Here is a 23,827-nt window from a genome sequence, read left to right on the forward strand (position 1 = left end):
TGTTGGGGGGGGGGGGTCCCGGGGAGGGGGACAGCCACCACTTCAGCCACAAAACAGGAGCCAACACCAATATGCGAAGGTGTGCAAACCCTCTGGATCCTTGTGCTATCTTCGTGCTGAAATCCAGAAGGGTCCTCAGGGCTTGTGTAGCGCCTGGCCTTGCTTGCACTTTGGCCGGAGGAGGGAGAGAGGAGGCTGATGCTTGGCACAGCAAAGAAGTGTGCTGCTTTTCTGTGGGTGGGTGAAGGGGGCAAGCTCTGGGTTCCCTTCTGAGCCTTTGGGACCACAGATTGCTCCACACTACCTGTGCTCTCTGTACTGCTGTCTCAGAAAGGTGATAACCTTTCCTATGTTTGCTTCAGCTTGGTTTGCAAAACTGTGTGTTTCCTCCACAGCAAAAACCCTGTCAAGATATATTTACCATGAAGGATGATGAGATTTTGAGCAAGTAATTGAGATTTAAAGCTCCAATTACAAGAGCAAATAAACTAGAGCTGCTTCCTAATCTTGTGTTTTAATTGGAAGAAGTGATTTCACTACGTCCTTCCCAAAGTTCTTGCACTATCTCTTGGGCTTGATAGCCAGTGACCTAGTTTTCATGGAGTGATCTCACGGCGGTGCAGTCCCTCATCCAGCTGCACTTGGATGAGGGAGAACAGCGCATGTATATGGTGATGGTGCATATGCCTGGACTTTGACTGCTCTGCTATTCAGAGTTTCCTTGGGTAGAAATACTGTTTTTATGTTTACTTGGCAGCTTTTCTTGCTGCTTGTTCTGGTTTAATTATATGGAGTCTTGTCTGTTCCCTGGTGTGCTGTCATTTGTGCATGTTGCTGAATACAATGCCTTTGGGGGTGGTAGTGAGCACAAGTGACACCTTAATAAGGGTCCCTGGAGACATGGCTTTAGTACTAAGCTGCCCCCATCTCCCAACAATTGTCAGTTTAGGGCTTATTAGTCACACATCCCTCCTTTGAAACAACTATTTTTAATGCTCCTGCTCTGTGCTGAGTCCTCAGAAGCCCTGTTAGGTTTTGCTGTCTTTGCTGATGGTGGCTGGTTTTTAATTGCTCAGGTGGCAGAAGCGGGGCTTGAAAACTCAATCAGCATTATCTCAGCTTATCTCCCTGTCACCAGTGGGTTTAAGCAGATCAAGACATTCATAGGGATCATGTGTAGAAGCAAAACACAGCTAGCTGTAGAGGCCAGGGCAGATGACATGCACCTAGACTGTTCTCCCAGGCATCAGCCATCCATGCCCTTGCCCTCAGCCAGTCTCTGCCACCCCACTGCCAGATGGGCTCTCCGCTGTCATGGTTAGGGACAGGTCTTTCTGCCAAGTGAACAACCTGGCCCTGCTGGCACAGGACCTCTCCTAACTTTAGCTGCAGTGTCAGGCCCTTTTCTGCACTGGCCTTGATGCCCCTTTGCAGCACCTGTGTCTCAGGGCTGTGACTGCCAGCCCAGCATGTTAATTTAACCCTCTGTGGAAGCTGAGGCAGTGCATGCGGAGAAGCTGATACCTCTTAGCTTCTCCCAGAGGAGTCAGGGGAAGAAGCGACTCGGGATAGCATACCCCAGCATAGAGGGGTGTGGGTGAGAAGAGCAGGGTTGCGGGTGAAGTGCAGTGCAGGGAGCCAGGGCTCAGCTGTCTAGCAGGATGTGGTATGGCTCCTCTGCTGGAGCCCCGTGTCTGCCTGCTGTTTTCGATCCCATCTCTCTCCCGTTTCATGGTTTATGTCAGTGTGGTTTGGGCACTGGCTAGTGAACAGGCTCCGGGCTGCTGTTGCTTCCTTGGAGGAGATGGGGAGAGCCTGGTGCGTCTGCTGGCTAAAAGCTTGTCAGAGAGCGGGCTGAGCAAAGCAGCTGCTGCTGCCAAATGGGATTTTGTCCCCAAACCTCTGGGGGCTAGGCTGGGGTCTGGTGTTACCCCTGGCCTGCTTCTGGGCTTAATGAGCTACCTTATCTGTCATGTTCCCCATGGCAGATGGGGTCTCTTCAGGATTAACTAAGAATCATAACTGTGACCTAGTTACCAGACTTGCACTATTGTTACTGGAGCTCTCTGAGCCATCAGGCTGTTTGAGAGAGCTTCTTACCCTTGTCTGCTCTGGTTACTCACTCCGTATATCCTTCGGGGACTGACTCTGAGCCCCAGGCAGGATCACGTTACATTCATTTCTCTAATAGATTCTTGCCTTACCCTCGGGTAGGCAGCTAGCTGCTTCCTGCTTGCAGTGCACCAGTCGGTGTGGGGATTGGGTATGCTGGCCTACATCTTTTGCAGTGTTGTCTCCTGTTTGAGAGGGAGATCTGAAGATGAGGAGAGATCAGCAGCAAGGACAGAGAGGATGGTGCTGGAGACAACATCTTGAGACAGTCCGGTTCCATTCTGCCATGCCTTAAACCATACTGATGCTGAAGGGATATCCCAGGGTCTCTCTTCTCTCGGCTACTCAAATCCTTCTTATGTCCAGTTTGTACTTTGTTGTAGCAAGCTTTTAGGAATGCTTCCCATAAAGGAGCAGAAATGACTAGAGCTTGAGAAGTAAATTGAGTTCAAGCTCTTCTAACCCTGCTTCTTGCCTGCCAAATTTTCAGGTAGGGCACTCTTCCAGCTGGGGACGACTTGGTCTCGTATTCCTGTGGTCTGCAGAGCTGCTACAAACAGATCCTTCCTTCGGCTGGGGAGGGGTTGCACCACAGGGATCATGGTGGGGAACTTGTCCCCTTCACATCTTCCTCCTCTCTCCTTCCCTCCCTTTGCTGCTTGTTTGAGGAGAGCTTGCCTTGCCTGGTGGATTGAATCTCATGCAGCCAGGCCATTACATGGGCTCACAGCCTTGTGCACAGGGGCTGCATATGGCATGTTTACTGTTCATGTGAGGAGGGGTTTATGTTCCCAGAGCTCCCCTCGGTGCCCCACGGAGCTGGTCCTTAACTAGCCTGATGTTCTGCTCAGTGTCTGATGGTGTCCCCGATGGGATCCCAGCAGCTCCCGCTGATTTCAGACAGGAAGAGCATGAAGGAGGCTGTTGAGTGGGGCCCCTGGGAAACAGCGCTTCACTTTGTCCTCAGAAGCACACGCTGCAGGGGAACTGCTTGGCTTTTCTCCTCTGCCTCGGAAAACATCTCTCGTGTTCCAGTGACCTGCTTATTATGTAGGTCATCATCAGCTGGAAGGAAAAAACAATTTCAAAAGTAGGAGAAATCTAGCAGGGTTCTTCCACTGAGCAGCTCTTGCTGGAAAAGCAGGGAAAGTTGCCCTGGGGGAGGTGGCAGGCAGCTTGGCCTGTTCCTCTTCTATCCACCCTGGGCAGACCAGTTGGAGAGGGGAAACTGCAGCTGGGGGGATGTGCGATACCCTGAAAGCAAGCAGATCCAGTGTGCCCTGTGATGGGAGAACAGTGCATTAAGGTAGACAATAGGGACTTGACTTGAGTGGTTGGGGTTGTTTGTCCTTTAATGACTTTCTTGGGCTTGTGTTTGGTAATTAGGAGGTTGTTTCTGCTGGTCTTACCTTGGTCATGTGTCTGCACAGCGAGACCTGTGCCATATGTGCTGGAGGAGCAGTCCCTGCTGGGAGACAAGACTGGGAGACAAGGAGTGAAAAGGGGACACAGAACAAGCAAACGCCTCTGGATGCCAGAAGTAAAATTGGGACCCAAACCAAAATTCATCTCAGTGTCATTCCAGTGCCATTACCCTGGGGCTGCTCCACTTTGCTCGTACCAGATCTGACACCTTGTGATACCCGCTGAGAAAAGAGAAAGCCCTTAGCATAAACTCCTGACTGTAACCTAAGCAAGGGACAAATTGCTCTGTGAACAACAGGTTTGGTGAAGTCCGACATCGCTCATACTTGCCTCTGATGCAGTAACTCTTAATACCCCTCACTATCCTCACTTCTCTCCCAAATCCCCTAAATACCAACTGGGCTGGAGGCACCCTGTGCCCTGGCTACTTCCTGCTTGGGGAAGTGTGTGTGTGTGTGTGTGTGTTTGCTGCCCAGCCAGCAGGCAGTCCTTTCCTTAGCAGGAGTGCAAATGTGGCTCCCCTCCCTACTTGCTCACTGAGGCATTTCTCTTTTCCTTCAGAATACATAGAAATGTGATGCTTTTGAGACAGCCAGGCTTCTCAGGAGAAGCTGAAATCACTCACAGGCTTCACTAGTAATCAAGGTGAGGCAACATGATCTCGTAAGTTGTTAACCTAGGAAATGAGATTTCAATATGCTATGTTCTTGGCAATGAAGAGGTGTATGGGGAGGTGGGTTGTGCAGCAAGCAGAGAGCTCTGCTTTGCTGTTTGCTGGGTCCCCTCCTTGAGTTCCCATCATAGCTATGTGGCTGCTCACTGTAGCAGGGCTGGCTGAGCTGGGCACTTGTGCTGTTGCTGCATTCACCCCTGCTAAGCCTGAGTGAAGCCTCTCCAGTTGCAGGAGGCTTCTGGCACACTCTTGTGCTTGAAGGTGTGACTGATCTTTTCCCAGAATACAGGTTCTTGCAGAGCTGCTTGCTTTGTTTCAGATGTGCTCATCTCCTGCAGCCATTGCTCCTCGCTTTATACTAGCACCTGCTGCACTCTCTAGATAAAGCACGTACGTCTGTCTGTGACTGGACTGTCCTCCCTCTTCAGCATCTTGATCTTGGTTTCTATTTAATATATGAAGATGTCTCCACAGATGCCAGTTCCCCTGCCTTGTTGATCCTTAGCCAGCACATGGAGGGTCATCTCTGACTCCTGGCCCACCAACTCGGTGAGGCCAAGCAGTGAAAAAACTTTCTTCTCCAATTTTAACCTCCCTAGGGGCTGTGCCAATGTATTTGTTCACCTGCCAGGTGAATCACACATTCTCCCACTATCTGGGCAGACTCCACCAATGTGCAGCGGGGCTGGGAGAGGGGAGACAAAGCAGCTAGTGGTGGATTGTGGCTCATGGGTGCTAGTGCCGGAGCTGCTGAGCCCAGAGCTTGGTGGCCAGGGGAGCCCTGCGCTTCCCCCTGCAACTCAGACAGGTCAGCTGCAGCTCTGGGAGTGAGTCTCATGGGCTGCTCCTAGGCCAAGTCCAATTCTTGCTTTAGAAAAGAAGGACTGTCCTTTTCTGAAAGACTGCTGATCCCTCTTCTAAATTACTGGTTTTGTGCAAGTCAGAGCTTGGTGGCTTCCCAGGGCAAGGCCTGTTGCTTGTAGCTTATTAGCTGTCTAACCCAAGGGTAGGCAGTCCTCCTTGTCTCATCATACCACAGTAGTCTTGAGAGAAGTCAATGTAGGAAGCAATACAGCAATGAAATTTTGAACAGAATGACATTTTTTTTACCTACAGTAAAAAGATATCTCCCGTGCTTTGTGCACCCACGCGGAGCAGAGCATTAAGAAAGCAGGCATGTATCTTAGCTGGAGGCACTGCCATGTGATCTGCCAGTGTACCGCAGACAGCTTGGAAGTCTTACTCAAGATATAGAATTAGGGTAAGTTCCTAGCACAAGATTTCCAAGTTAGATGGGATGGGTTCCCTGAGGCTGGCATTGTCACGTTTGCTTGGTGGGTCCCTGCACAATGAGGCTGCTGTGTGCTGTAGACAGCAGAGTGCTGGAGCTGTCACGTACTTGTGGTGAGAATGTCGAGGATAGCCTGTTATCTTTGCTTGGAGGAAGGGTTTGATTAGAAACTGTCTCATAAATGTGTCGTTATTGAATGAGTTGCTCCTTCAGTATGTATGAGCCATCTCTGTATATGTGCCAAGTGCACCTGTCCTGGACAGGTATGCAGCTGGTCTAAAGTAAAGCAGATGAGCTTTCCTCATCACAAGCTTTTCCTCATCAAGGTTTTTCTAAATTGCTCCCTGGGTGGAGCAATTCTCCAACAATATTAAACACAGCAGCAGGGGTGAGTCAAGCAGATCTCATCAAGGCTGCCCTATTTTTTCTCTTTTTGGTTTTATTATAAATCAAATCCACTGTGTCACAGGGCACAGTGCTGTTCCCAGCATGATTGGTGGCAACAAATAGCTACCCAGGAATGGTATGTATTGTGTGGTAGCTGGGGAGAACCTCCTGTTCCCAACATCTCCGGCCTGTGTGGGGCTTGTTCCCATGAAATTGTGGAACTTAACTAAAGGATGATTGGGCTGTGAAAATATCATTTTAACCACTGATTAACTGAGTTTACTTACTTGTGTCTCATTGTCTTCAAAAGTTGGTGAGGCCATAAATTTAGCAAGACGGAGCATCTAACTCAAGTTCTTAAATGGGAAGCAGGGTGACCTGGTGTTGTAATGAACGGTGATACTTTCCCGAGGGAGTAACAGGTGTTATGGTCCAGACGTAAACCAGTCCCAAGGTATCGGAGGGCAGGTTGAGACCTACGCAGGCAGGCTGGGGTTCTTGCACCTCCTTGGAAAGTGTCTGGTGTTGCTCTGGATAAGAGATGAGGTTAGGCGGCCCTTGGACTTGACTTGCTGAGATGGAGGTGTCGGCAACACTCCACCTAGCCTGGGGCTCTGCACAGCTTTCTGTTGCAAGAGCACATCTCCCATTTGCTCAACTTCGCTTAGCTCATCTCAAGATAAGTCTTGATATTGTTTAACGCAGGTTTTCACCCAAACCACGGGACAACAGTTTAGTGGTTACTGTAGCCTCAGATGTTACTGAACTGTTGTGGGTAGTGGAAGAACTGTACTAGAACACGGAGGGTCTTTAAAGTAAACACCAGCCTGGATCTTGAATAATAATCAGGGCTGCTAGTGAGTAGCTGTCCCACCAGTTACTTGTCTTGCAAGCTTCAATTGTCCTATGAATGAAACAACCTTTATTTGAATTAATCTCAAAGTAGAGGGTGCTTAAAGGAGTAAAACACCTTGGCTGTTCACGCTGCAGTGAGCTTGCTGCAACCTGGGGTTGCTCCTTCCTGCATGCCCCCCCACCCTACCAGTGCTCAGGTCCTGGCTTCCACCTCTGGGGTGGTGCAGTGGCCCCAGCCCAGATCTGGGCTGCCCAGGGCAGGAGTGAGGCACGCAGCTGGGCCCTGCCAGGCAAGAGAGGAAGGACATGGAGGTGACTGTGCGCCTCTGGATGCATGTCGAGGGAGGTGAGGAGGCAGGGTAAGGTCACTGGAAGCTCAAACTGATGGTCTTAGCGTGGCTCTGCTCTTCTTTCTGCAGCCTGCAAGCAGATCCTAGCAGCCTCTGTCCCTGTCCCTGCACTGCCCCCTTGCACTGCCCTCCACGGTATTTTCAGACACTGCCGAGTAAAGCAGGCAGGATACCCTTCCCACCAAGCCTTCATCAAGAAGAATGAGATGGCTTAATTACAACCAGACAAAGCCTTAAGGATCAAAGCCTTAAGGATCACAGCCTCCAGTACACCACTGACGTATCTAGTTGCTCAGCCCAGTGTGGCCACTGCAGCTTGGAGTGGGACCATGGAGGGAACTGGCTTTACAGCTCTCTTGTGCTGGGTGAGATCGTGTTGGGGGATAAGAAAATAGATCCAGTGTCCCAGCATGAATCAGCCATCCATTTATATACAGCTACTGCTTCTCCAGCGGTACCAGGCAGTCCTGCAGGGTGACGGGCTGCAAGGATAAAGGACTGACTCTCCTCTTGTGACAGGAGGGTTTATGCTAGGCAGTTGTAGCTGGCTACTGTTTGTGAGAGAAGAACAAGACTCCAGATTTGGACAGAAGAGCTTCCCTACTGTCTGGGCATTCAGGGCTGAAGATCTGGTAGCTAGATCATGACTGTTCAAACTTTTTGGTTTGGAGGGTCAGGCCATATTCTCTGGGAATTGAGGAGACGAGGCTACAAACAAGAATTTTCTGATTTGATGCCTTTTCAGATTTGGTATTGCAATTCTCTTGCGTTTTAAAGGATTTTTGCTAGGCTATTAAATGATTCACTATTGGCTTCCTTTTCCATCTGTTTTAAGCTGAACTTCATGACGGCCCATGGTTGTGCTGTGGTTTTGCTGACTGCCTGCCAGCGGCTTTGAACGTGGTGGCCATGCTTCAGTTCACTGAAAAGCTCAAAGAACAGTAAAGGTTTTAAAGGTCCCTAAGGGATCTCTGAAACCACATAGCCAGTGGATAGAGACCTTACAATACACTGACCAAGAAAGAGGCTGTAGCAGACTCGAACCATGGTAGCCATGAGGAAAAAAAACCCCAAACATGCAGAAACTAATTATGCAAATACTAAATCCATGAGGGACCAGGTTTCCTTAGGTCTGCTGTTGATGTTGCATGGCAGAGGAAAAGAAGTTGCTCACAAATTAGACACCAAGTGACTGGAAAAAAATTCTGGATTGCCTGCAACTGTTTGCCAGTAGTGTAAGGCGAACAAAGGTTAAACATTAATTTCTATCTAGTATCTTCAGTACTTTTTTCCCCTTGCCTAGTGCTAATTCAGTGTAGCTATCTGGAGGGTGGGATGGCACACACAGTGCTGGGGGGAAGGGGTGCTTTTGGGTGAGGATAAAGTGTGAACATCCACCTTTGTGGGATATCCTGCCAGGCCAGGACTGCTGTTGCCAGTTAGACCGAATGCCACTGAGCTGCCGGAGTGAACGTGTGCTGCTGTGGGACTCTGCCTCAGGCAAGGTGCTATTCGCAGCAAGCACGGGCAGGAGGATTTGGCCTTGGCATCCAGGGTTGCTTCCTCTCTGGAGTTACCCTGCTGCAGTCAGTCCCATTATGTACAGTGGTATCTTTGGGCAAATGAGAAGGTGATGACTTAGCCTGTGTTATAACCCCTGCCTTGGGTTTTTCCAGGCCTGTCAGTTATGAGTCACTGTTTATTTACAAAATGCACACAAATGATATCAATACAGAGTAACGCTATTACAGATGCTGGTGTTTGGACATCAGGCTGTGTTTGCAGAGCAGAGACAGAGTAGTTGCACAATCTGTGTAAGTAGTCACCCTCTCCTAAGAAAACCAGTCAGATATCTGGACGAGGCTCTGAGCAACCTGATCTAGTTGAAGATGTCCCTGCCCACGGCAGGGGGGTTGGACTAGATCACCTTTAAAGGTCCCTTCCAACCCAAACTATTCTATGATTCTGTGATCTCAGTTTGTCCACCTGGCCAATTGCTTTAGCCCAGTGACGTGACTCTCTGTGGTTGCTTTTACTATGTAAGGGGTTTGATTTTCCTGCTGCAAAGGTGGTTTAGCATGCGTGGGCTTTGTGTCATCTTTCTACCTCCTCTACTGCATAAAAGCATTAGGTCAAAAGCTGTAAGAGCATCATATCTGCACAGCTGTATTTCACTTGGGAAGGGGAGGCATTGTATAAAAGATATGTTTAACTTAAAACAATTTAATGAGTTTACTAGTGATTTTTTTTTTAATGCTAAAGCCTCCTCTCCACAGTCTAAGCCCAGAGCAACCACTGTGAGTGCTAATATCACCAGCAGAGCAGGAACCACGGCTCAGGGGCAGTGTTTGGTGCTGTACTACACTGAACAAGGACATTCACCTATGTAAGAGCTTACGGTGTGGTTGTCACCAGGAACCTTTAGCTTATGTCATCTGGAGGTGAGATGAGGGTACATCTTTATAGCAGCAAGGGATTGTTCCTGTAACTGTACAAGAAACATATATAAAGCAGTTGCAGTAAAATCATGCTTTTGCTGTTCAGTTGAAATTGTAAGAACAGGGCAGCCCACTCCAGAAGTGTGGCAGAAAATCTGCTCTAGCATAGTCCTGAGCTAAGGTAACAGACAACGGGTGGGTGCAAGTAGCTGTTGGGCTAGCACAAGAGAGGTGGGAGTCTTTGTTTATAATTAATGTAAATAAGCCGTGATGGAATATTCTTATACTCCTCTTCTTTGGGTCATTTTTATCCATGACACCAATGATTGCAACATCAGCGTGACTAATCCCATGCATGGGATTTATCTAAGACGTCTGTTTCATCCGAGGTTAGACTGTTTGTTTGCACAGCGTGTTGTAATGCTTTACAAACAAGAAGCAGGGCAGCCCTGTGTGGAGGTGTCTGCCCTCTTTGGAGATGGTGGCCTGTCTTCTGCTCAGGCTCACAAGAGACAGAAGGAAGAACTAAACGCATGAGACACTTTGAGAAACAAGCCTGTAACATCCCACACCACCAGGCGAGGAGGCTTTGTTTTGCGCAAACAAAAATGAGCGTTGAATACTTGAGTCTTGGCTGACTATGTGACAAGCAAGTCAGACCAAATGTCCATCCAGCTAGCAGCAGACACGAAGTGAAGATGCTGGTGTGCACTATGCTCCTGGCAATCCCCTGAGCCAGAGGATACAGCCCGGGACATAAAAGTGCTGGTGAACCTGTTCTGCGTTGATCTGCCTAACCCTTTTATGAACTTGCTTGGTTTAGATCCAGAACTTGGCAATGAGTTAGACAGTTGTGTATCATTTGGAAATGAACTTCCTTCAAAGATATTAGTATTGTGTGTTCAATGTCAGCTGCACTTTCCTGCCCTCTAACTCTAGGATAGCATATCACACTGTCATAAAACTTGCTGGTCTTTACAGCTCACAGTTTGAAAGGCATAAGGTTTCATTTTGGCTAAAAGTATCCTGTAATGTCAGCAGCTTGCATTTCTGACATCTTTTGTCATGGCATAAGCATTTATGGCAACTATGTTATGCTGGAGGGTTTCTTCCCTGAAGGTCAGGACAGTTGCAGATGAAATAGCCTTCCCTGTGCCAGTCCCTTACTCTACCTCTGCCATTTCTAATAAACGTTTGCTGATTAGAAAAATTACCCTTGGAGTAATTTGACAGAACTAAATGCTGCCAACCCTAATTGTTCAAGAAGTTGACTTAGCAAGTGGGGTCCTTCCCTTCTGCCTTCTAGTTATGAGCCTTTGTGGTGCACCTAGGTTTGCGATGAGGACAATTCTGCATAACTAGGAAAACAAAACACTGGATGCTCTTAGCTTGGAGTTCTCCTACCCCCTGAAATCGGACACCAGCTCTCTTCAGGTGAATATAAAATACTGAAAGATGTGTAATAAAAATAACAGGAGCTGGAAACAACTGGCCTGGCACCGCAGCTATATATAATTATACAACAGCGTTCAGCCACTGCCCGCACTTGGCAGAGGTACTGTCTTCTGTGAATGAAGCACCCAGCTTGAACCAGTGCTTGGCCATTCTCCAGCGCCTGGTTCAGTGTGGCACTTCTCTGGGCAGGCAGCGCCTTTCTCGTGCTGGTTCTCCAGGGAAGTCCCTCACACAGGACAAGTTTCAGTGGATCACTTCCTCATTCTGCTCTTCCACTTCTACTTGCACAGGTTAAAAGTTACCATGAGCTTGAAAATTGGGCAGTAGCCATGCGGCTCTTGAACTGGTGTAAGTATGAATGCAGCTATGGTGGAGGCTGTGGAGCCTGCTCACGTCAGCTGAAGGTCTGGTCCTTCTGGTGGTTATTCAAGAAACCAAGCAAATCCTGAGGAGCAGTTGAGTGTGATATTCCCCCTGTTCTCTTCCTGGCTGCTTGGAGCATCCCAAAGCCCAGCAGGTATTTTCTATTTGGCTGTGGTAGCAGGCTGTGTAGATAAATATCTACATATTCAGCTGGCTGAGCAGGAGGGTTTGTGCGTGTCTCCCTTTAGGCTGGTCTGGACTTTGTCATGCTCTGCCTCGCCTTCCCAGATGCTTCCTTCCGTGCTTCAGTAAAGCGGGATATGGCGTCAGTTTTGGTTTGGTCTTTGGAAGAGTAAACAAAGCAGAAGGCCAAAAGCCAGCTACTTAAAACACATTCCTCTGCTGTGACTGGGAGAAAAATCTCTACTTCAGATACAGGCATCCGCTGTTTGCATTGCTCGTCCTCCTGGCAGGGGTTATGGGCTTTGTCTGCCTCACTTGGTTCGAGCCAACTTTTCTGATATTTCCATTTTTGAGACGCCTGATATGCTGTCCCTTCCTCCCATGGATCCCGGGTTCCAGCTGCTTCCCACATCTCCAGGAGTTGATAAAAAAGATCTCGTACAACGAGGTACAGTGATAGACAAGAATGCTCTTGGTCTTGATAGGGCTTGGTTTATCTATCGGGTGCATTGCAGACCTGGCATTGAGCTGAAAGGCAGAAGCAGAGGAATGTGTCTGCTTTCCAAGAGGGAGTAAACCTGACCAAGAAATGCAGGGCTGGGTGACTTGTGGTGGGAAATGAATTCTTCTGAGAAGGCTGGAGGTGCTGCAGGGGACAGTGGCTTTTCCCACGCCTCAGGATGACTCAAAGCAGCACATCTCAAAATCAGTGTAGCTGTAGCACCTCTCTTTTTTTGACTTGTCCATCTTCCTGTGACAACCAGCTCCTTTCTTCTTTCTTTCCCTTTCTGCTTTCGCAGGAGAGAATGGAATGAGTCGCTTCCTGAAGGTAGAGATGGGAGAGGTGGCTGCGATCACTGGGTCCTGGCTCTCCACCTCACAGGGTTTGCCCTGCTGCCAGCAACTGCATGTTGCTTGCTGTTCCTTGGCTTGTGTGAACACTTGGTGAGCTCCACCCTTGGAGCAAGCCTAAATTGCTGAGGATTTTCCAGAGATTAAGTGAAAGCCAAAAGCTGAATATGGACACTTTTCAAGGGTCAGAATGTGTTAGGAACTGGCTTGTTAGTTGAATCTGTGTTTTGGGTGGAGGATTTTGCAATCCATTTGCAAAAGTCTGAAGGTAGACGGTGAAATACCTTCTGCTCTTCCATTTCCCAGCACTTAATGCAGTATTAAAGCTCTATTACAGCATTTTGAAAGACTCACGCTTAGATATAAACCATTCTATAGAGGAAATACTGTACAGTAATGTTTGTGCTGCTCCCTTGTCCTGCTGCTGGTGAATCTCCCTCTGTTGACAAGCTCTTCATTCGTTGGCATGATAGCAGCAAGCCTGCTTTTAGCACTGCTTCCAAACTTAGCCAATGCTTAGAAGAGATTGTTAGAGAACAGTAACCTGGGACTGCTAACAAGGTGAGCTCAGGGGTTGTTCTGGGCTCTCAGCTGTCTGCTGGTTCTCTGTCACCTTAGAAATAGCCTCCCCTGTTATAGAGCTCACAAAATGCTACAGCCAACCTGCCTCACACTGGGCTGTGAGAGAGAGAGAAGCAGGAGCTCAGATACCAGGTACCATAGATGGGTTGATCCTGCTGGCATGAAGAGGGTTTATGCCACACAAAGGCTTGCTGCAATGTGTTTCAACAAGAGAAACCCTTTCCCCTTGCTTGGCAGAAGTATTCATAGTCCCTTTGAAAGGCTAGTTCGCTACCACGGAGCTTTTCCAGCTGCAGGACAGATCTCGGGGCATAGGAGATGTTCACAGATCTTTAAATGCTGGCCTGAAGGAGCTTTGTCAGTATTGTGTAGTGCCTGGAGCATTGGGTCAGTATAGCTTATGTTGAACATGTAAAGCTGGCTCAGGAAAAACTGTTGCCAGCTCTTCAAATCCAGAGAAGGTATTTCAGGGCAAATTTATTCATGCACCCCCTTCCCTTTCTCATCAAATATAAGAAACAACAGGCAAAACATCTTCCTCCCGGTTAAACTCCTCCAGGGCTAGAGAAGCCAAAGGATGAAGGGCACAATGCAGCCAGTGCCGGCGAGGGAGCACACTGAAAGGTCAGGTCAGACCACGTCACAACACCACACGCCTGGAGCACGAGGGTACCTGGTGGCTGTGGCAACGGTTATGACAACCCGTATCAGGCACAGCTTGACTGTCCTGGTGTGCTGGGCTGGGCTGAGCTGTATGCTGGGCTCCTCCGAAAGTGGCCGTGCAGCTCAGAGGGAAAGATGCTGATCTTTCACAAGTCCGTTAGGCTTCTCTCAGAGCAAAAATACTATCAGTGCCTGGGGAGACTAGAAATTACTGCTGTGCAGTCCTGCAGTGTTTAGAGATGGGAGTATTTTGCTTGGTTTTTAAAGAATGTGCAGCCAAGGCTTGTAAGATGTTTCTCCAGTGAATCACAGAAACTTCAGAAATGGGGGCACTGGGATGCCCAACGCTGCAGCCATCCCCGCTCCTCCTTGCAGACCCACTCCTGGGTGCAATCAGACACAGCATGGTCCTCTCATTGCCTACAACTGTTCAACGCAGCTTTATTGACTTCTAGGCTCTCGAGATCAGACCTCTTCTTTACAGAAAAAGCTCCTGATCCTGTAGAGAGGGGGTTGATTCAAAAGGTTCACAGAGCAGGATTGATTTTGTTGCTTTCATTCCTACATTTGAAAGAGCAAAGAGAAGCAGAGGAATCAAACCAAGGAAAGGGGGGGTTGCACACCTCCCGTTTCTTCCATTTCCTTTGCACAACCCTCGTAGTGTTTTAATTCTAGTTGATCCTACAGAGCAGCCCCGGGAGACTGCTGAAATCTGGGAGAGGAGCATCGCATGGGTGCATGCCTATTCCCTTGCAGAAGCAGTGTTCTTCAAATCGCAGAGCCTTTCTCTGTCTAGAGAAGAAATGGGCAGCAAACGGGAAGAGATTTCTATTTTCTTGCATTCATTCAGCTGGGGAAACGGACTTCCCCACACCGCTGGACAACCCAGAGGGAAATAAAGGGGACCAGGAGGGCCCTAGTCAGGGTAACACATGGAGAAGGTGAAGCAACGTCTGGATGAGGAGGGGCCCCACAAACCCAGCACTCCAGGCACTAGCTGCAGCCCCAGCCCTGCTGCTCCCCACTCTCTGCCAAAGGCTATGAAGCAGGAGCTCAAGAGCCACCAGCACAGCAAAGGCCGTAAGGACATTTCTACGGGTGTCAGAGGTGCCCAGCTGGAAAACTTCAGAAACGGGGCACTGGGATGCCCAACGCTGGAGCCGTTCCCGCTCCTCCCTGCTGACCCACTCCTGGGTGCAGCCGAACACAGCACGGTCTTCTCATTGCCTAGAGCTGTTCAACGCAGCTTTATTGACTTCTGGGCTCTGGAGTCCCACCATCAGTGGCTCTGGGAGTGAAAAACAACAAGTGCTCTTCAGCAATGTCTCCTCTGGCTGCTCCCTTGTGTCAGGTCATGGGTGCTACCCTGCGATGTCACTGCCATGCGGCATGGGTGCCACAGTGATGTTTGAGAATGTCCCATGGGAACCTGCCGTCAGCAAGTTGGCGCCAGTTGGCCTTTGATTGGCATCTGGCAGGACCAAGCCTGGCTGGCCAGAGCGATGGTTGCAGAACACAGCTTGAGCCCAAATGAGACCGGATGGTTTCAAAGGGAGCTGTCAACAGCTGAAATCTCCTCCTCTTCTTCCTTGGATGAGCTGGGGGAGTCGTCAGACTCAGCTTCTCCTGCCTCTCCTGAGTGGGATGATCAAGCAGCTGGGGACGCTGCTGTAGGAGCAATGATGGGGGAGTAGTCTTTCCAAGCTTGGAGTGATGACAGCACTACTGAAAGAGACACTCCTGCTTCTTCCGAGGAGACCGCTGGCAAAACCAAAGATCTCTCCTTTCTCAAGCAGCTCTAGAAAACTGCCCGCAGTGACGAGTTCCAGTCCATTCGGTGGGTTGATGATGGAGTCTTTGTTGCCATCAGTGAAGAAATGTTCAAGAAGGAAGAGCTGGCAAGAAGAGTACTCGGGAGAGTTTTTGAAATGGAGAGCACGGAAAGTTTCCATCGTCAGCTCGACCTCCATGGGCTGCGCAAACTGCCAGAGGCGTCCGACTCATCTGACTCCGGGAATGAATTTCCAGTGGAAGCAGCAGCTCCTAGAAAGGTACATCAGTTCCTCTGCACAGGAACTGGTGGGAGAGACTGATGTTCGAATCAAATAAGCCTGGGCAACAGAGGAGATGGGGATGGCCATAAATGTCCTCGCCTTCATTTCTTTCTCAGGGTATTTCTCAGGTAAAACCCCAGGGCTGGTTATGACTTAGCAGAACCATATCGTCACGTTTGAGACAGCCCAAGCTTGAGGTTTCCAACGCCCCTGAGAGTCCTTTTCAATACCCAAGTCTGGCTTTTGTGATTAGAAGTCTTAGTTCTCATATATTTGTGTTTTCCATGTGGGAACTGGTGGCAACTCACTCTTTTCCTTTGCATTTTTTAGCTTCTACACTTCTATTATAGCCCCAACTTTAAGAGGGACCATCCCCAGGTGCTGACAAGGTGCAAGCCAAGAGTGGGCCACAAAAGGAGAGCCCCAGCTGCATCGTACCTGGATGAGGAGCTGGAGGAAAGCTGTCCCTCAGGAAGCTGCCAAGGTCTTCAGCCTGCACAGGGAGCTGCTGCTGGGGTGGAGGAGGCGTTTGCACCAGCTCCACTGCAGGACACTCCGGCCTCTCCCCCTCGGAGGTCCCCACCAACAAAGCGCCAGGCTAAAGCACCTCCCGGCCTCAGCAGTGCCCCAAACCCTTCCCAGGCACCTGCCCCTCCGCTTCCCGACCCTGCCGGAGCAGCAGGCAGGGAGAGCTTCTGGGCCGCCCCATCCCTGGCACCACCACCCAGCAGCCAGGCCCCGGCTGGCCTCCAGCGTGCTGCTCCGGCACCGCACCAGGCTGCAGCTCCCACGCCACAGCTGCCACCTTTGGCACCAGGGCTGGGTGTCAGCCCGGCGCAGCGACTGGGCTGTTCCCCTGGGCTGGCCTCTCTCCCTGCTGCAACCCCTGGCTGGCAGTGCCCGTGCTGGCAGCAGCCCTTGCCACGGCCATGCCAACGCCACCCCACGGCTAAAGCCCAACAGCCCCACATTGTCCCACCTGCTCCTGCACCGCCAACACTGCAGCTGCAGGTGATGGGGCTGGACCCAGCGTGGCACATACTAGTTAGGGTAGGGATAGTCACTAGCGAGTGAATAGAGCCTAATGGCATTAGAAATAAAGAGAGTCTAATAGAGTTAGTAATAAATGGAGCCAAATAGAGTTGGTAACAAACTGTTTGAACAATAAACCTTTTCCAGTTGTCCTGTGCTGTTTGGACAGTGGAAAACACTGTTCTTGCATATTTCTGTGGCTTTAATGTTCCCACTTGTCCTTTAGTGGTCTTAGCAAGACAGACGTCCCATCACAAGCACGCGCCAATGTCATGGTAGCGCCAAGAGGTCCAGCAAAGGCTGAGCTCCTGTTAGCACTGCACAGAAGAGCAGCCAGGTGCCTCTTCCTCTCTCTGAGGATGAGATGTTGGAAGGGGAAATGATCCGTGCAAGGAAGCAACTGGTTTGGGTGGTGGGCAGTGGGCTGCACAGCCTCTCCGGTTCTGTCTGCCTCGAACTGGCTTGGAAATACAAAGGACCGCTGTCCCCTCATGAAGTTAAATTCACTGCAGAAGGGTCTGGCTTTAGTAACTCTACAAGCTGTTCAGAGAGGAGAAAGAAGCTGCAGGGGAGATGGTTAGGTAGATGCCACAGAGTTAATGCTGGTTGGAACCAGGGCTGCTGTGACATTTTGTGAACAGATGCATCTTTCCCTTCAGCATGTAAAGGCAGCAAATGCAACAGATGCCTGCTTTTGTAGGTATGCATGCAGGAATGGTGTGGAAAGGAGAGCAGACGGCCACCCTGGGTCTTCAGGAGGTGCAAGGCCACCGGGAGCGTAGAGGTTTAGAAGAAGGACCAGACAGTTGTGTGCTTGCCCGTGCTGACCAAACTCAGTGCTGTCAACAGGAGTTTCTCTAGAAAGGTCGACGTCCTCCTGCCCACTCTGCTCTCAGCATGGATGAGTGTGGATCCTTTTGGCTCTTCCCATGTAATACTTTGCCTGGAAACTCAATATCCTTTAGCAGGGGCAGACTGATACCCTCCTCTAGTCTGCAGAGTGAGGAACCCGGACTTTGGATATTTTGGACAAAGACTTTTGACAAGATTATAGGCTTAAAAGTTAAGGCCAAATGTGATCCAGCCCAGTGATTGTCGTCTGGAAAGCAGCCTAATGGAGAGAGATGAAGAACTCAAAGCATGCTCCTCTAGCACTATTCAGGCTGATAATACCTTTCTGGTTTATTAGGTGGGTGGTGCTGGACTGTGCAACATTACCCGCTCTGGCCAGGCCTGCCCCAGCGCCAGGGTCTGTGCGGCAATGCCCCTGCCAGGTGCGGACGCTGGGCGTGTGCCCCACGAGTGGGGAACTCCATGTCCCAAAGGTCTCAGCTTCACTCCTGTGAACTCAGCTCGTGTTTTCCTAGTACCAGTCTCCAGGCACTTTGGGTTCTGGGTTGATGCAATTGTGAGTTCAGTGAAGCCTGAACTCCGCTCACCCCTGCAGGCAACAGCAGAGAAAGTTCAGGGACTGAAAGCAGCTGCCTGCCCTTGGTCAGCAAGATCAGCAGAGCTGGGGCCACCTGTACTGGAAGGGTGACCCATGACCCACCATGATCCCAGCACGGGTCTTCCACAGCTGTTTTGTGTCCCATCCCAATATGCCCTGGAGATGGAGGCAGGGGCCTTGAGCAACCAACCCTGCAATGCTTTGGCATATGTCAACCCAACTGGCTGGGTGGGTATGATCTACAGTCCTGTAACAGATTTCAAGATCTTACAGTGGCTTAAGACACTAGAACCAACGTTAAGTGGTCAGAGGCAACTTTGCAGATGCCCAGAAAGCTGCTGATGGGATTCTGGATGGATCTGGATTCTGCTGATGGATCCAGCTTGCCAGGATTTCTCACTCCTGAATCTTTCTCCTCCTTTAGGCCAGTTCTGGAAACTGTAGGCATCTATGAGCTCCCTTCCCTCCACCTTTCTTGGATGGCTGAAGAACTGTATAGCTTCATGCAGGGAGTAGCAGTGTATTCCTCTGGCGCTCCAGGATATGTCCTCGTGTCAGTATGTCTCTGTCCCCTTGTCACCCTTCCCCTCACCACTTCAGCTATATGGATGAGCAGTGAAAGTACTAAAATCACCAGCAAAGACAAGGCAGTAAATAAAATACGGTATTGCAATTAACAGGGCGCTTTCTGGCTCTCTGCCTAGCAGATGCTTTGGCTCTGAGACAGACAAATTTTCTCTTAGTGGTCTGAGCAGCTCCAGAGCCCAGGCTCTGCCAACCCTTTGCTTTACAACAGCAAAGCACCCCTGCATGCCGAGTGCTGAGGGGGGGGGACGGGCCCCCCCAGCCGTTTCGGCCTTCTCCAGTTGTTGCTATTATCAGCTCATGTCACCTTCCTCCCTCTTTTCAAGGCTCTGATAACAAGCACCCAGGACAGCCAGGTGACCCTTGGCTGAGCTTCCTCTTTAAACTCCCATGGCTTTTGCTTCATTGCCTAGTTGTTACGCAGCAGTAAAGATCCGTTCCGATAGCAGCAGCGTCTGCTCCCGTCCCCTTTCCCCTCTTACTCACACAGGATCAAAGCTCTCTGAATTTGCTTGAACAAATTTGCATTTAGGTCAGTGAGAGATTTACTTGAAGAAAAGATCTTTTTCTCCCATCTTAACACTGTAAGAAAGGAAAACAAGCACAAAGGCTGGTGGGAGAAAAAAATTGTGGGCTATAAATAAATGGGTTTGGCACACATGGGAGGACGAAGTCATTAGTCAGAGAGACAATCACTGATGTGGCAGCAAGCTACATCTTCAGCTGATGTAAAGCAGCATCTCCCCATGGAAGCAATGGGACCATGTCATTGTCATCAGCTGAGCTCTTTGGTGGACCTGGTCCCCTCTGCAGCGCCTGAACTGGCTGCAGCTGCCTCCTCCACAGCAGCAACAAGGGAAATATGGACAGCAAGACTCTGGACTACATTGATCTTCACCAGCAAGTTTTGGCTCCTTGTAGCTGTCTGCTTAGGCTGCCTAAATCCCTGCTGTGCTCTCTGGATGCAAAGCGGCAATAACAGGGTGGCTGTCCCATCCCAGCCGGTTGGGTTGACATATGCCAAAGCATTGCAGGGTTGGTTGCTCAAGGCCCCTTGCCTCCATCTCCGGGGTGTATTGGGATGGGACACAAAACAGCTGTGGAAGACCCGTGCTGGGATCATGGTGGTCATGGAGACAGGATGACCTTGTTCTGAGAGTGCTGCTAGCAACTGGGAGACCTGGGTGCGGTTGCTGGTTCCATCTTAGCTTGTGCGTGTTGCCTTGACCAACTCCACATCTCTTGGTGCTTCCTCGGTAGACGGCAAATACTTCTTCCCACCACTGGTCTCATTGAGAACCTCAGCTTTTCCAGGAAAACAGTCTCATCGTGGCTTTCTGAAGCCTAGCACGCTGTCCCCCAGTTGGTATATTCTTAAAACTGCAAAAGTGTGTCTAGAGACAGGTGTGCTCAGCAGTTTAAATATTAACCGGACACGTGAGAACTGAGGTTTTCAATACAGAGTGATAAACATTCAGTTTAGTTGCTAAACTTAGACCCACTCACTCGAGCGAGAAGTTCAGGGCTTTCTGAACTGGGCTTGAAGGCAAAGGTTGGCTGTAATTTCATGCAAGAATGACCCACCTGAATTCTGGGTGGGTCTGATGCTATGCAATAGCTTTGCTGCCCAACGTGGCTGTGTGCTGCCTTGCAGCGTGCAGGGATCGCCGCCCTGGCAGGGCTGGCAATGCAAGGCTCTCTTGTTATGATAGAGGTGGCAGATCCTGGTCCTTCTGGTGTCTTCCTGATTCATAGTCATACAAATAACCCCAGGGAAGGGCTTGCTGAGAATTACTGTCTAACGTCTAGGTTGCAAGCTGGGAAGCGGTATTTGAAAGGGGCTAGCTCAACGCTTTTTTTGCCCAGAGTTATAGTAGTCTTAACAAAGAAGCTGGCTAGTTTGGCATGATTCATCTTTAATGAAATCATGTTGCATTTTATCCAATTTTCCTGCTTATTTCTCCATCTTTAGAAAACTGAAGGCTGGCAGAGGAGGCCTCAGCCTGCCCTCAGGTGGTCATCTGAAGAAAAGCAGGAGTCACACTCCTGGCCGTGTCTCTTAAGCAGGTGGTGACACCGGGGTGCTGCCTGTGGCGGGGTGGCAGCACATGGGCTGAGGTCCATCTCCCTGGTTGGGGCGCTGCGAGGGGGCTGGCTCCCACGGCCACGGTGTCTGAGGGACAGGAAAATCCCATCCTGCCCAAACACAGGGCAGATAACGCCACAAAGATGTTCAGATGCTGGGACAGAGCCTGGCCAGCACTGCCCTGGCTGAACCGGGCTATCTGGAGACTGTGTTCTCTCCACCACAGGACCTCACGTGTGCCCATTGCTCCTGAGGGCCCTTTTTTTCCCAAAGACCTTGGCATGAATATTCTTTAATTCTTTTTCTTTTGACAGTTGTTCTGGACTGCTGCAGGTGTGAATGTCTCGCCAATGGGCTGCTGTTTCCTCTGGCTGCTGGTGTTATGCAGTGGCACCCCAGGGCTGAGGACTTGGTAAGTGAAGTAGCCATCCATGGCCACCATAGATGCTGCTACTGTATCATCTAAAAGGTGGCTTGGGGTTTTTCTGGTGGTGGAATCCTTCACTAAAAGCAAATGTTCCCATTTCCCACTGTTTTAAGTGGGAGTGCAACCACAACATGTTTCTGACTTCGTATTTCTCTAAAACGGGTTGTACAAGGCTTCTTTAGCGCCTTGGGCATATTTAGCATCTTTTCTGTGTTCTGGTTTATTTCCATGCAGAGAAAGAAATGCTGATATTCAAATGCCAAAGAATTTCATGAGGAACAGATTAAGTGATACTGGAAACTGCTTCAGATTTATAGATCCAAGATCCATAGCTATGTGGGCAGAAAGGCCGTGCCTGAGGGAGGTATGTATCTCTTCAGACCCAGTAACTCAAAGGGCCGGGGGAAACAGAGAGCTTTTCAGACACACAAACACCCTTGAACCAGCAGGCTGTCGACCACGGGATGGCAGTGCAGGAGGGAGAAGGACGGAGGCTTCCCTGAGAAGCACAGTTCATGGGATTGTGTTCATGGCTCCGGGGCAGCCTGGATGGCACCACTGTTGGTTTGCTGTGGCCATGAGGGATGTCAGTAGGCTTAAGAAGCAACGTGTAGGCAGTGAATGCGGGCTGGCAGCGGTGTATGTAGCCTCGTACCGATGCCGACCTCAGCGGGGATTTGTGTCCTTTTCCCACGCGCTGGAATCTGGCGTGGAGGTGCTGGGAGGTGCAAGTGCCGTCCCCAGGGACCGATCACGACTGCTGTGGGTGCAGCCAGTGCATGCTAAGGCTGGCTTGATGCTGTTGGCTGAGTTAGGGGGAAAAAAGCGGCAGCTGGCAGTGGGAGAGGTGTGTTTGGACATTGTCCAAAGCAAAGCATCCTGGCAGATAAGGAAAAGGTTTGAAATTGTCAGGTGTTCCACTTGGTTCTGCTTTTCCTTAAGAAAGCAAATGTTTTTTAACCCTGCATGAAGCAACTTTTCAGTTAGAGATATTAAAGAAGAAAAAGGAAAAAAGCTGTAAAAGGCACAAATATGCATTTAAGCAAAATACATGACCAGTTGCTTTCTCAGAATTGGAGAGCTTGATTGCTTGGGCTAATTCACGTTAGGGAAAACTTCTTTTCCTTTTTTTGCTCTTGATTAGGAGTGGGAGCAAAATAATTTCTGGTCCAACTTCAGCACAGCTTGAAATGTGTCTTGTAAAGGTCCTTATTGCTTGGCTGTGCTCCTGGGAGGCGCCATGTTAGAGCCCATCCACTGCCCTACACTGTAACAGGCAGTTTTCAACAACAAAGCCAGACCTGTGTAAATTGGAAGCGGTTTGCTAATACTGGAACAAAAGCCGGAGGATTCCCTGTGTGTTGAACGAAGCTGTCAGTTCCTTAATAACTGGAGAAAAATCCTGTTTAATTTTTAACCAAATTTTACATAGTAGAACAAGCTCCGTCCAAAAAAACTCAGCTTTTAAGTCACAAGGTTTCCAAACAAGTAAGTGCTCTGCATTTATGAACGAAGCAGGAACGATTCAGATAAAGTGAACAGGAACATCTCCTGCCCAGAGGATGAAGAGGAAGGAACGCAATGTTTGATGGTCTGAAAATGAGCCTGTAAAATATAGGTAGGAGAATTACGTGCAGTTCTGCTGTTCTTGGACTTCAGCACAAAGTTAGGAAGCACATCTCCTGCTGCTGTGATAAGAGCCGTGCTGGGGAGAGGTGTAACAGGATGGAAAACGCCGTCTCGGCAGCGGTGAGGGCAACATGCCATGTTATGAAAATTTGCAACTGGCCCGTGCTGACCGAGGAGACTGGGACACAAAGTCTAGAATTACAAGGGTATTTATCCGCATGGGGTGTCCCAGCAAAATCGGAGCACCCCAAATGTGGTTTTACACAGGGATCTTACACCCTTCAAGCATTCAAGTACAACATGATTTCACTAATCCCTAACACCCACACTACTGATCGCTAATCATAGGAAAACTTTGCAAAGCAAGCCTGTTTCTGCAGCATTCTTGCTACTTGTCTACTGATCCAGACATCCCTGGAGTCGGTCTTGCCTGGAGTTACTTGTATATGCTGCTGGGAGGGTTTCAAAGCCATGCCGGAGAGGCTAGCATGCTGGTGTTACCTCGGTTGTTCAGGGGGATCTTTTATCCCTCACAGGCAGCTCTAAGCTTCCACGCGGCACAGGCCTTATGCCCAGGGCCGGGCTCTCCTTTAGTTTGTTTTACTTAAGCAGGAACAATACCAAAGTCTCCAGTAAGATTTCACTACCTCCTTACCTTGCAGTGCATAACGTGAACTACTGTACATTTACAAAGCTAATACGCTTTCATACTGTAAAGACGGATTGACCTAATAGCGAGGGAAGGAGATTTTTCTAACACCGGTGAGCACGCTCAGGGCCAGCTGTGCTCAGAGGAACTGGCTTGCACGGCAAGGCCCGTGAGGCCCGCTCCCTACGCTTCCAACCGGGCTTGCTTTACAACCTGACTGCCGGGAGGAGGAGGACGGGCCGCCGCCCGCGGCGGGTTCCCGCTCCAGCTCCCGGGCCTGTAATGG

General features: G+C 49.7%; 1 protein-coding gene and 1 long non-coding RNA gene across 3 annotated transcripts in view; both read left to right on the forward strand.

Moving 5' to 3' along the window:
- Window positions 1-16,810, forward strand: part of LOC103915054 — a 25,941-nt gene extending 9,131 nt beyond the window's left edge. For both annotated transcript variants that reach the window (XR_663505.1, XR_663506.1), the window contains one exon: window positions 16,014-16,810. This is a non-coding gene — a long non-coding RNA (uncharacterized LOC103915054). The remainder of the gene's footprint in view (window positions 1-16,013) is intronic.
- Window positions 16,811-22,988: 6,178 nt separating this feature from the next.
- The window catches only part of POC1A (POC1 centriolar protein A), a 63,978-nt gene continuing 63,139 nt past the window's right edge, over window positions 22,989-23,827 (forward strand). Inside the window, exon 1 of the mRNA XM_009321846.1 lies at window positions 22,989-23,012. Within this exon, the coding sequence (XP_009320121.1) occupies window positions 22,989-23,012 (24 nt within the window). The remainder of the gene's footprint in view (window positions 23,013-23,827) is intronic.

Source organism: Pygoscelis adeliae, unplaced genomic scaffold (assembly GCF_000699105.1).
Source record: "Pygoscelis adeliae isolate BGI_AS28 unplaced genomic scaffold, ASM69910v1 Scaffold94, whole genome shotgun sequence".
NCBI classification, from domain to species: Eukaryota; Metazoa; Chordata; class Aves; order Sphenisciformes; family Spheniscidae; genus Pygoscelis; species Pygoscelis adeliae.